The sequence below is a fragment of the Myotis myotis genome, unplaced genomic scaffold (assembly GCF_014108235.1).
Source record: "Myotis myotis isolate mMyoMyo1 unplaced genomic scaffold, mMyoMyo1.p scaffold_m19_p_2, whole genome shotgun sequence".
NCBI classification, from domain to species: Eukaryota; Metazoa; Chordata; class Mammalia; order Chiroptera; family Vespertilionidae; genus Myotis; species Myotis myotis.
Window position 1 is genome coordinate 9,625,883 of NW_023416324.1, and position 12,562 is coordinate 9,638,444.

The 12,562-nt window shown below is 53.2% G+C and overlaps 1 protein-coding gene and 1 non-coding gene across 3 annotated transcripts in view; both read left to right on the plus strand.

Annotated features, from left to right (window-relative positions):
- PAX7 (paired box 7) overlaps positions 1-5,404 on the plus strand; it is a 98,556-nt gene extending 93,152 nt beyond the window's left edge. For both annotated transcript variants that reach the window (XM_036350431.1, XM_036350430.1), the window contains exon 9: positions 1,654-5,404. In XM_036350431.1, the coding sequence (XP_036206324.1) occupies positions 1,654-1,769 (116 nt within the window). In that variant the 3' untranslated portion in view covers positions 1,770-5,404. The remainder of the gene's footprint in view (positions 1-1,653) is intronic.
- Positions 5,405-12,168: 6,764 nt separating this feature from the next.
- On the plus strand, positions 12,169-12,327 carry LOC118677962. The gene has a single exon (XR_004974664.1). It is a non-coding gene; the product is annotated as a U1 spliceosomal RNA (small nuclear RNA).
- The last annotated feature ends 235 nt before the right edge of the window (positions 12,328-12,562 follow it).

A 12,562-nucleotide genomic window follows, 5' to 3' on the forward strand; every position in this document is an offset into this window, starting at 1 on the left:
AAGCACCTTATCTCACAAGATTCTCATAACAGCCCTGAAGAAGGCAGAGTTGTTCTTTCCATGTTATAGATGAGGAAACAGGCCTGCACCAGCTCAGTGATCTGCCCAAAGCCACGTGAACAGGAGGTAGTCGGGCACCAAATTGCCCACTTTCCCTATTGCTCCATCAAAGGTCACATCTGATCACTAAATTCCAGTCTGCAGGCCCATGTCTGCTGAGCTTGCTGTGTGCCAGGCACAGTGCTAACCCCCTTTACAGGCACGTTCCTCCTCAGTTCTCACACCTCTTCAGCGTGGCTGTGTTACTATCCCTATTTACAGACCAGGAAACAGGCTTGCATAGGTGAAGTGGGGCGCCCACAATGACACCCTCAAAATTGGCAGGCCCAGGATTGGGACCTAGGCCATTTGACCCCCTAGGCCATATGGCCTCCTCTAGCTCAAAGGCCCCATCACCTCCCAGCTCCGCCCACCTACCCCAGGCAGGAGCCCCCAACTTTGGGGAGGCATATGGAGTTTCAGGGTCCCTCTTCAGGCAGGTGACGAAGCGGGTGGTGGGCGGAGCCTCGTGCTTCCTAGTGCAGCAAACTTTCCATCTTCCTTCGGCCTCTGGATTTGAGAGATCCCAGGGGCTGGATGGGCCACAGCCGCGGATGCCGGCTCAGGAAGCGGCAGATCAGGAGGCCGTGCTCACATGCCAGTCAATCATTTGGTCAGGGCTGATTTCTGCCATAGCCTCAGGCAGGTACAGTTAATACAGTCAAGACTACATGTGCGCATGCAGGCCTAGTGGTCAGACCTGTGCACACACACATACTCCGACACATGTACCTGGCCTAGGTGGAGCTCACCTGTACAGTTACCTGCACATGCATAAGCATCCCCACTGTTGTTCTACTCATGCAGGTGCACACAACTCACCCACACCTGTGTGCATGTGTGTGCGCATATGCAAGTACTACTTGTGTGAGCATTCATGTTCATGCCCATTGCTACTTCTCCAAGTTTCTTATTTCCACTGTACACACACACACGCACACACACACACAGACGTACACATCCTCAAACTCTCCCCCCCTCTCCCCTGGGTGACCAGAATTGACAAGACTAAAGGTCTCGGCTTCCTGCATGTCAGAGCCCTGCCTCCTCCCCTGCCTGGACCCCTCAGCTCACCCGCAAAAACTGCTTTGAGTTTTGAGTAAGTGGCCTTGCTTTGCCTCATCCATGAGCTGGGCTCAGGGCCAAAGGAGGCAGAAGGACCTTGCCCTCCTTACTACCTGGGCTCCGTGGGACTCACTGGGCACCCCCCCCCCCCCTAGAAGGGATCTGTACAGAAAGAGGGACTGGTTCTTCACTCAACAATGTGGCTATCCTCTGGATCTCCCTACAGAACCCACGCGAGAGCTGAGTTTTTTATTTAGTGTTAATATTTGCTGAATGATTGGAGCGGAGGTGAGAGAAAGAGCTTTATGCAGAGATGGATGGGTGGATAATGGCTGGCTGGTTGGCTGGATGGATGGACAAACTGATGTATGGATAAATGAATGGGTGGATATATATGTGGGTGGATGGCTTGATGGATCGATATGGGACAGATGAAAGGATAGGGAAAAATAACTATAATTTCTAGGAGTTTCTTTTCCTTTTTTCCAGCTGCTGTTGATTACCTGGCCAAAAACGTGAGCCTCTCCACACAGCGCCGCATGAAGCTCGGGGAGCACTCCGCCGTGCTGGGACTCCTGCCCGTGGAGACCGGCCAGGCCTACTAGGGCCCCTGGGGCGACTTGCCCCAGCCCAAGGCCCAGCTTCACCCTTACTGGTCCCTGAACCTCCCAGCCTCAGTCCCCCCATCACCCTGGGGTCCCAGGAGGCCGGGAAAGGAGCCCATTCCCTTGTGATAGCCAGTCCTCCGGAGGCGTGCCGCCAGCCTCGTGTGCACCTGTGCTGGGGGCCCAGCGTGACCCCACCTTGGCATCTGCCCCTTTACTTTGTCCCCAGGGGGGTTCCTGGTCAGCCCACAGCCTTGTCCCAGTCAAACCCTGTCACTGTGCGGCCCCTGTGCCATCTGAGGCACAGAGATGGAGGCTCACCCCGCAGAGGGCACCATGAGCCCCCGGAGGAGGGTGGGGTCTGGGATGAGGGCCTGTGGGCACCCTGGCCGGAGGTGGAGGAGCTCACAGGCCGCTCTCCGCCGGAAGTGCTGGGAGCCAGTCCCTCCAGGTGGGTCTCTGGCCCAGGGTCCGAACCCCAGCCCATCCCTCCTCTGGGTGATGCGACTCCAGCAGAGAGGGAACCCAGCCCTGGGTTTTCCCAGGGGAATTGCCCAGGAAGTCTGAGGACTTCGGGTCCCTCCCCGCACACCTCGCTTGGCTGTCAGGGGGAACCTAGCCCAAGCAGGGAGACTGGGAAAACCAGGAAGAGACTTAACCAGGGGTGTGACCATGTGAGGATGGGTCAGCAGCGACCAGCCCAAGATACAAGGAACCAGTGAGGCAGCCAGAAGCAGCCGGCTCTTCTACCGAAGCCCAAGTTCCCACTGTGCCCACCCCACGTGGGGCCTGGGGAGCCCACATAACCTCAGTTTTCCCATTCACTGGATCGGTGCGGGGGAGGAGGAGGAGGGAATGAAGTCTTGAGGACCCATGAGCAGGAGGCGTAGGGCAGGCTCAGAAGGGTGTTGGTAACTGGGGTGCCTCTGCTTCTGGGCAGCAAACCTCGGCGCTATGTAGCTTTGATCCCGCACGAAGCCTCCGCAGAGACCCAAGCCCGTCCTGCGTGCTCATCTCCTAGGAGGGGCCTCTACCCCCAGCGAGTCCCTTTAGGCTGCTGGGTGCAGGGGGCTCCCTTGCAGCTCTGGAGCTGGGTCCTTGGGCCCACAGGGACTGCTTGTCCCACAGACAAGGCCACCGACTCCCCTTGGCATTTGGGGGGCGAGCGGACATGACCCTGCCCCACCCAGAGTGGCATCTTTCCGTGTTGAGTCACTCTCGGCCAAGAGGCCTCTGTCTTCTGATGCAGCACAGCTGTGCAGGGACAGATGTGGCCAGTCTTCAAACCGCTACCCCCAGGCAGTGGGGGCCACCTTCCTCGGCCACGCCAGTGGCTCCCTCCAGCTCTTGCTCTTTAGAGTTGAGACCCTGGGGGAATGGCTTAAGCCCCAGGCTACACCTCCCTTGGAACTTTCACCGCCTTCACCTGTTTATCAAAATTCTATTCATCTTCGCCATCAGCACCATCGTAATCTACGCTCGGATCACCTTTCTCAGGTGCTGCTGGGTATGAGGCTCTGTGACGGGAGGCACAGCACTGACTCCACAAAGACTGGACCAAATTGCTTGTCCCCCTTGGGGCACACGAGGCCACCTCTTGGCTCACCCCATGTCTTGCCCTCAGCCAACATGACATTCCGAAAGGGACGGGCTGCTGCTGCGTGGGGAGTTGAGCTGAGTTCCTCCCTCGGGGGAGCTGGGGCACTCTCCCACATGGACGTCACCTCCGTGAAAGATGCTCACGTGTTTCTGAGCTTCAGACGCAGTCATGTGACGCCTGTCCTGGACCAGGCCAGGGGGCTCGTATCTCGGGTTTGGAGGAACTTGCTAGAAGTTGGGGACACACAGATTCTTCAGTAGCAGCAGACACCCAGATGTGTGTGGCCCATCCAGTTCAGCCCAGGTTTCAACTGGAGCGTCCGCTGTAGCAGACGTTTGGCTCGTTAAGCTCTGGGCAAAAGGAGGACTGTTGTACCCTTGGTGACCCAGTCCATGCGTCTGTAGCTCTCCCAGCCAGGAAGCAGCTCTTCCTTCGACCACAATCTTCACCCACATTCCTTGACTGGTCCCTCCTTCCTCCTGGAGACCTGGCTCAGGAATCACCTGAGCCTTTTTATGCCCTACGTTGCCCAGGCGCAGGGATGCCAGGCAGATGACATTCCAAAGCTGGGACCAATCCAAATCTCTGCCCCCTGTGATGAAACGGGAACAAACCAAATGATTCCTCATTACGTTCGGCTTCTCTGGAGTTCTCCCAAGCCACCATCTTGGTGTAGAAAATGGGACTTATTCCCCCAGGTGCCCACTCCCCTCAGAAAGAGACCTTGGCCCAGACAGCTCTTCCCTAAAAGCTCACTCATGGCTTTGCTTAACCAACTCGGTGTAGAAAATTCAGTCTTGGGGTTGGCAGCTCACAACCTCACCAGAGAGGTGGTGTGGGATGAGAGGGACAAGGCCTCAAACTCTTGAGGGTTGACCACAGCCTGAACCCCAGCGGCTAGGCCAGCCCAGAAGCGACCCCCATCCATCCCTGCGAATAGTCTGTAGCAAAATAAGAGATGTGTCCTCCAGCTTCTCACACGTCACTGGAGGCCCAACCTATGGGCGGCCCCTCCCCGGAGCTCATTGTACATTAGCTGGAAACGTGGTGATGTGCTGTTCGTCTATAGGAAGTTGACTTTTCTATCTATAAATATATATCCAACAGGAAAGAAACCCACAGTGTGTGTCGTGCTAGTACCAGGGACCATCTGTAGGGATATATCTGCATAGCGTGTGTTTCAAAGTATACATTCCAGGCTCTCTTGGGTTCTTCCATTTTTATTGCTTTGTTTTTGCCGTTCGGTATTTCTCTCTTGCTATGAAGAAAAAAAAAGCCAATGTATAAGAACCAAGCTACGCTTTTATACTCGTATATTTTACTTGGTTTACCTTTGCCGTTCTTTTGCCAGAGGAACATGGAGGAGAAGTGAGGGGGGGGTGAGAGAGAAGGGAAGGATGAAGACAGGTTGGCCCAGAAGAAAACCGAGAGCGGATGTCCAGTCTGGCGGTGGCTTGAGGACAGGAAGGTCCCAGACTTTGGCCTCTCAAGTCCAGCATGTCCATGGAGCTGGTGAAGCATCCTGTGCTTTGCATTGTGGAACTTGGCAAAACTCCATGATTGCCCCAAAAGGACTTCCTCTGGGGCCTCTCTCAGATGGAGGTTCCCCCCAAGCTCCCAAATGCACCCTTCACTCTTGGACGCTTTTTGAGGTCGACGGGTCTTCTCTCCTCCCCTCCTGCAGAGGCACCAAACCCAGACCAAATGGGGGGTCTCCAGCCGCCATCGTGAAATGCTCAGAGACACGGCGCATCGAATGCATTCTCTGCCAACTGTAAGGTGGCCGGTCCCCTGCTTGGGAACAATCTACGCGGCACTCTAGATCGTTCCTCCTTCCTAGTAACTGCAACTTGGTTGCATCCATGTTTGACTCGCAGCCATTTTCCTCCACGTGGAAGTGAGCGTGTGTGCATGGGCGTGTGCGTGGGGTGTGCGTGTGGACGCGAGGGTGTGTGTTTAAGTATAATCGCACCATAATTTATTCAGCTATATGGAGTAGTAGACTAGAAAGAGAAACCGGCATTCGCTTTAACTACCTGCTTGTAAGCGCTTCCTCTGTAACTCAGGCGTAACTGTTCTACATTAAAAGAAATTAAAAGCATTTGCAAGGTTCCTTGTGCTCACTTGGTCGCCGTTATGCGACTGCCCTAACAGAGACCCAAGTGCTTTGACCTAATTTAGAGGGTCAGGCTAGGAGCTACGTTGCTTTCACACCCCACCGGGCCCCCCAATGGCAAGCAGCTGCTGGATACACAGTGGATACCTCGTCAATATTTGATCGATGGATCCTGTTGCTAAGCACCTCTCTGGGAAAGCCTCCGTTCTCTTCACCACGACCAACTTCTGAAGCTTCTCAGCTTAGAACCCTCTTGGCCGTCTCCTAGGACACAAATGTGGGGGTGAGAGCTCAGAAGCTTCCATCTTGCCGCAGAAATGGAGGCTGATGGGAGGGTTCCTGGGCAGGTGACTTATTGAGGGAGAGCCCTCAAGAGAAACCCATAAGGGAGAGAAGGAAGCAAGAGAGGGCCGGGGAGGGGATGAGCAAAGAGGGAGGTTTAACTGGAGTCTTGCTTCATCCTAATACTGCAGGGAGCTCTGGGCGTGAATCATAGCACAGAGTTAGTCTGACCATGAGACCAGAGACTGGCCCTTTGTTCCCCAGTATCTGACATTCATTGGCTGTTGGCTGTCCCTGGGGATGTGGGTGGGTGGCTAAAGGACTTACTAGGTGCCTCAGCATCTCTGGTTACAGTGGCTCCTATGGGCTGAGGCCAGTTCTCCAGAGAAAGGTGTGGCAATGAGCCCTTAGCAACAACATTCATACCAGTTAAAGAACCGGTGTGCTGGCCCAGCAAAGAGCATCTAGCCCAGGATCAGCAGCGTCTACTCACGTATGCTCCCCTGGCTCTAAACCAGGGTCCCCAGGTCCTTTCAGGGTCCCCATGTCATTCCAGGGTCCCCATGTCATTCCAGGGTCCTCATGTCATTCCAGGATGCTGGATTACCTCGATGACCTGAACAGGAAGGGGTGTGGGGGGGCAGTAGTTGGGAAAAATGGTACAAGAAGGGTTCATAAGCTGTTCCTGTGGACCTGGTCCATTCAACCCAGCCCAGTTCTCCAGGGCAGCACCCAGGGTCTGCGACCAAGGGGAGGACTGCCCCAGCACCCGCCTCCAGATAGAGTCCCTGCAGTGTGATGAGCTCTGTTCCAGCCCCTATGAATTCCAGGCAGCTGCTGTCATAACCAGGGCTCCCAGCCACATTCCACCCCAAGTCTGTTACCCCTCCCACCACCCCAACCAGGCAACCATCACTCAATAAGGAAGGAAGGTATGAGGGAGAGTGAAGAACTAATCAAGTTCTACTCTTAGCTCTGCATATGACTTGCTATGGGTCCCGAGACAATCTTCTCCCCGTCTCAGACCCTAATTCTGTGTATCTTTTTAAAAGCAGGCTAGATGATCTCTAAGCATCTTCTAGGTTACCATGACAATAAACTGAGCCAAAGGCTGGTCTTGAAGCAGTGCAGAGAGTGCCTGGATGATGCAGAGGGGTCCAACACCACTGCTGGGAAGGCAATTCAACATATTGGGTGCTGAGTGTATGATACCAAGGAGCTCCCTGACCTTTGGCGGCCCCCAGCGAGCTCTCTGACCCCCCTCTTAGAGAGCTTTCCTGGGAGTCCCACTCAAAAACCTTTGCTTACACCCCATGAAAAGCTGAGAAATACAGTCTTCTGCCCAGGCACACTACTGCCCAGAATAAAATCAGTTTACCTCTAAAGGAATAGAAAAGAACAGATATTGGATAGACAAGTGTATCAGTTAGCTATTGTCATAACAATGCTGCGTAACATAGCGGTCTGTTCCTGGTCTCATTGCCGGGGCACACCTCATGGTGGATGAGTTTCACAGCCTTTCCCTGAACAAGATTTACTAGTGGAGGGTAGAGGCTCCTGAAGGAGGAGGCAAGTGGAGCCACGGAGATGAGGAGGGACACACAGACAGAGAGACGGAGGCTTCTGTTGCCGAGTTGAGTCTAGAATATCTGGTCCTGCCAAAACCAGTTTGGCTCAGTGGATAGAGCGTCGGCCTGCGGACTGAAAGGTCCCAGGTTCGATTCCGGTCAAGGGCATGTACCTGGGTTGTGGGCACATCCCCAGTAGGAGATGTGCAGGAGGCAGCTGATCGATGTTTCTCTCTCATCGATGTTTCTAACTCTCTATCTCTCTCCCTTCCTCTCTGTAAAAAATCAATAAAATATATTTAAAAAAAAAAAAAGAATATCTGGTCCTTTTGAGAATACAGCTTCCAGAATCATGCCCTCCACTCCCTAAGCTTCCATTCACTTATTCTGAACAGAGAATCGTTTTCCTGCTCCTGGTGATGTAAACAGCTGTTGCAGGGACTCATTTCCCCAAGGCACCAGGGAGAGGGTGTTCAGGGCTCTCATCACCTCTGCTCTCTCCCTGGACAGAATCAGACATGCCCCCTCAGGCAAAGCCCCACCCATGATCCCAGGTACCCTCTGTGTGACCTTAGGCAAGCCACTCCCCTCTTCCTTCAAATGGAAATACAGTCTGTCCACTATATCAGGCTAGAGTGCAGTGAGCAACTCCCCCAAAGCTCCGTGGCTTAAAGCACCAAAGGCTGATCTTTCCTTGTTCACGTTCATGTCCTCTACTCATTATTGTCAGTTGACAGAGCACAGGCATCATCACAAGCATTGCCGGTCGCTGGTATCAGAAGGAAAGAGGGGGGTGGTGAATCGGCACTGACCCCTGAAGCTTCTTTCCCAAGTGACCTGGGACACCTCTGCTCACCCTTCCTTAGCCAAAGCAAGTCATGTGATCACATTGAACTTGAAAAGAGAAGGGAAGTGTCATCCATCCCGTGCCTGGGGGGCGGGAGGTGGGTCTGGGGGGAACAGCCTTCAGGGCCTCCACGCCCACCTACACAGACGTTCTCATGAGAATCAAATGAGACAAAAGGCGTGAATTCAGCACCAAAAATACCCTTAGCACCTGCCCTGCGCTCCTCTCTGTGAAGGGCCTGGGAGGCAGAGCGGGGCAGGGAGTAGCACCAAAAGAACAGGTGTAGACAGTCTCCGCTCTGAGGAAGGAGTACACCACCTCGGACTCCAGTAATGGGCCCAGGGATATGCCTTTTGTCAGATCATCAGCATAATGACGCTATGGGGTGGGAATCTTACCTGTAACGCACAGGGAAGGAAGCAAGGGTCAGAAGGTTGAAGTTACCTCCCCTAGCTCACACAGCTGGTTAGTGGGAGAGACTGCGCTCTCCAAAACAGGGCGACCATTGTCACATTTTAAAATTAAAGTTCTGGAGAGTGGGAGCAGGGGCCTTGTCTGCGAGTGGCTGCCCAGGGCCTCTACCCCATAGAAACCAGGCAGGGCTGCCTTCCACCATGTGACTCAAGCCGAGAGCCCACCCAGGGTCAGAGAGCCCTGCAGGTCACCCTCTCATCTGGTAATGGGTGACCAGCCAGGCAACCTACGGGAATCAGCAGTGGCCACTCCCAGAATTCATACCACATTCATTCTCTGAAGACATGGGCATGTTGACTAGAAATATGAACTTCATAGAGAAAAGACACTGACATTTATGGTGCTTACTGTATACCACGTGGTCCTCATCCATTATTTTAGTTAATCCTTCCAACAGCCAAGTGAGATAGGCATTGTGGTTCCAACTACACAGAGGAGGACGTGGACCCAGAGAAGCGAAGTAACTGGCTCAAGGGCCCCCCACTAGGAGGAGAAGAGTCAAACCCAGACCTGACTGGTCCCAGTGCCCTGTCCTTCATAGCAAGCTTCCTCCCCACCAGGGAGCTAGGACACTGTGAATGAGGAAGACTGCTTCTTACAGTGTATCAGACAGCCAATACCAGAGCAACGCTGCGTAAGAATCATAACCTCGAACCTCAGTGGCCTATAATAAGCATTCATTCTCACCTTCCCAAGTTTGTAGGTTGACCATGGTTTAGGCTAATCTACTTTTGGGTGGTGTAGTTGGCAGAACTCTATGATGTCCACCAAGATTTCCGTCCCCTGCTGCACACTCCTGATCTAGTCCACTGCCCTTGAGTGGGGGCAGGATCTGTGAATATGGTGGAATGGTCACTACCTGGACATGGTTACACTATCTAGCAAAGGTGATGGGATAGTCCTGGTCGTGATTGCTTCACGTTCCATGAGACACCATCACAGCAGCCTGGAGTGAGAGTCTCCTGCCGCCTATAAAAATGTAAGCGGCTTGCTATGTTGTAAGAGGGTGTGAGGACACCCTCTAGGAAGTGAAGAGTGACCCTTGCCCAACAGCCAGCAAGAAAGCAGGGACTTAGTACTACACAAAAACCTGATTTCTGCCAACACTCTGAATGGGCTTGAAAACAGACTCTTCCCCAGTCAAGCTTTCAGATGAGATCTCAGTCAAGACCTTGGTTTCAGTCTGATGACACCTGAGCAGAGGACCCTGATGTGCTAAGGCTAGACTTCTGACCTACAGAAACGGTGAGATGATGAATGGGTTGATCTAAGCTGCTAAGTTAGTGGCAATTGGTTATGCAGCAACAGAAAACTAATATAGGTGGGCAGCTCAGTTTTAAGCTTGTAGGTCTGACAATATTTGTTCTGGGGGCCCATGAAGAGTGTGGCTACTGGGTCATGACTAAAGATCACTAGAGTCCTAAAGGCATTGTGGGGGTCCCATTCGAAGCCCCATTTCCAGCTGCTTCTCTGGTCAGATTCAGTGACATCTCATTGACCAAGGCAAGTCAAGCCCCAAGTCAAAAGTTGGGCAGGTCTATCATACCCATCTCGAGGCATGGAAAGGGTATGTATGTCTATGACAAGGGAGTTAAGAATTTGGGCCCATTGCCCAGCCAGTGTGGCTCAGTGGTTGAGCATCGACCCATGAACCAGGAGGTCACAGTTCGATTCTCGGTCAGAGCACATGCCTGGTTGTGGGCTCAATCCCCAGTAGGAGGCATGCAGAAAGGAACCAATCAATGATTTTCTCTCATCATTGATGTTTCTATCTCTCTCTCTTCCTCTCCCTTCATCTCTGAAATCAATAAAAATATATTTTTTAAAAGAATTGGGACCCATTATTCAGGAAATTTACCAAAAACACAAAAGGATCCTCTCCTGGTTCTACCTCTCTCACTTCCAGGGCTACACTGCTGACCGATAAGCAATTACCTCCCTGGTGCGTGTGAAGCCATGCAGCTCCCTCCCCCAGGCCTGTCAGTTGTGTCTATGGAGAGCAGGCCTCCAAGAGCGGAAAGCCAAGGTGGGGCTCAGTATGAGGTTTGTGGGTTATCAGGAGCAACTTGGGATAAATTGGCATGAGTAGGAGCATTCTCGGGCAGAAGGGCTTAGGCGAGAGTTGGGGTAGGGGTTGCAGGATTCCCTGAGACCATGGGCGGGGCCACACCCTCCGGAGCCTACAGAACCCTTCTTTGTGAAGCCAGGCTTGAGGCCAGCCTGTAGCCAGGCTTTTTAGATACATGATTTGTATATGTTTTAAGAGAGTAGACGCCTATGTTCCAACACCAGTGCCACCCCTGGCTAACCGTGGGCAGGTGGTCTACACTTGTCTGAGGACTCGGTTTTCTCGTCACCTGCAAAGCTGGCGTAATGATGCTACCAGCCTCCAAGAGAGTTGGGAAGACTAAAAGAGATCACAGAATAAAGAAATCAATTTAACTTTCTTTAGCTCTGTGTTTCACAGTCTTATGTGACCATAGGCCCTTTTATGGTAGGAATGCTTGTTAGCATTATACATTGAGTCTGGACTCACTAAACGAGTGGAATTTTCCTCTTTACCCGTGTCGCAGTAGACCTGGTTCTTTGCAGAAGGCAGCGGGATGTGGCCCATTTCAATCGGGTACACTGTGATTAGGAGGGGCCAGGGCCTGGGGCATGGAGGGTTCTGCAGAATGAGGGGCCCCAGGCGGGGATTCTGACAGCAGCTGGATGTGCCACTGGCCCAACCTGGAGATCGGTCAGGGGTCTGGGCTGGGAAGCGCATTCAGGGTGGAAGCGTAGGGAAGTGTGTGGGCTTTGGAACAGATGGGCCAGTGCTCAAATCCTAGCCCTCGCCCTTACCAGTGGGTGGCCTGGGCATGGGACTTAGCCCCTCCAAGACTCTCTTTCTTCATCTATAAAATGGGTGTGACCATGCCTACTTTATGGGAGAATTTATCCCAACAAACATTGAGAACAAAGGCCCAGACAGGACAAGGGGGATTGTCCAAAGTTCCAGATAACCATCACCTGAGGCCAGGTCTCTGAATTCCCAGCCCAGGCCCTTCCCGAACATCCATTCATTCATTATTTGTTTGGCCATGGACTTACCTGCCTGTAACTACCTACCAAAGCCCCCCCACCCCCCAAATACCATCATATTGCGGGGTTAGGGCCTCAACACAGGGATTTGTGGGAGTTGGACACAAACACCAAGCCTTGATGTTACACTCAACTGGGTCACTTTTAGCCACGTGGCCTCCGGCACGTCCCCCCTCACCTAACTCCTGGGAAAGGTAGATCCGTAGGTAACAATTGTGCGCCTCTCTGCAGGTGATGGGCATTTGCCACACACCGTCTCTGAGTCCTGCACGATTTGAGAGGGAGCGGGGAACTATGAGCTCCATCTTCCGGTCGGGGAAGAGAGGCTCCGAGAAGTCTCTCACCAGAGGACACTCAGCCTGGGTTCCAGCGCAGGCTCTCCTTCTCCTTCACCGGAGGAAGGCTGGAATGAAGAGAGAGCCCAGGGGACACTAACCTGGCAGGGGAGAGGCCATGATCAGCAAGGTGGTTTTCCCAGGACGAGTCTCATCCATGGCACTCCGGATGCGCTCACCCCTGCGATTTCCCCAAATGGGGGAAACTCCACTGCGTGCTGTGGTAGTGGGGGACTGCGTTAGCACCCCCAGAAAAAAGAGAGAGAAAACCCAGGTTGCTTGGAAATTGTGGGAGGGATGAATGAATGAATGATGAGTGAATGAATGCATGGGCTGGGCTAAGAGATGGGCAGTAGGTGCTTCTAACCAGGGTCCAGCAATGACCAGGGAGTCTACCCCAGTGGAAGGAGGAGAAACTGAGCATCTGGACAGCTGCTATAGGCCAAGTGCGTGCGAGCCCTGTCCACGTGGCATGGGGTGTGCACAG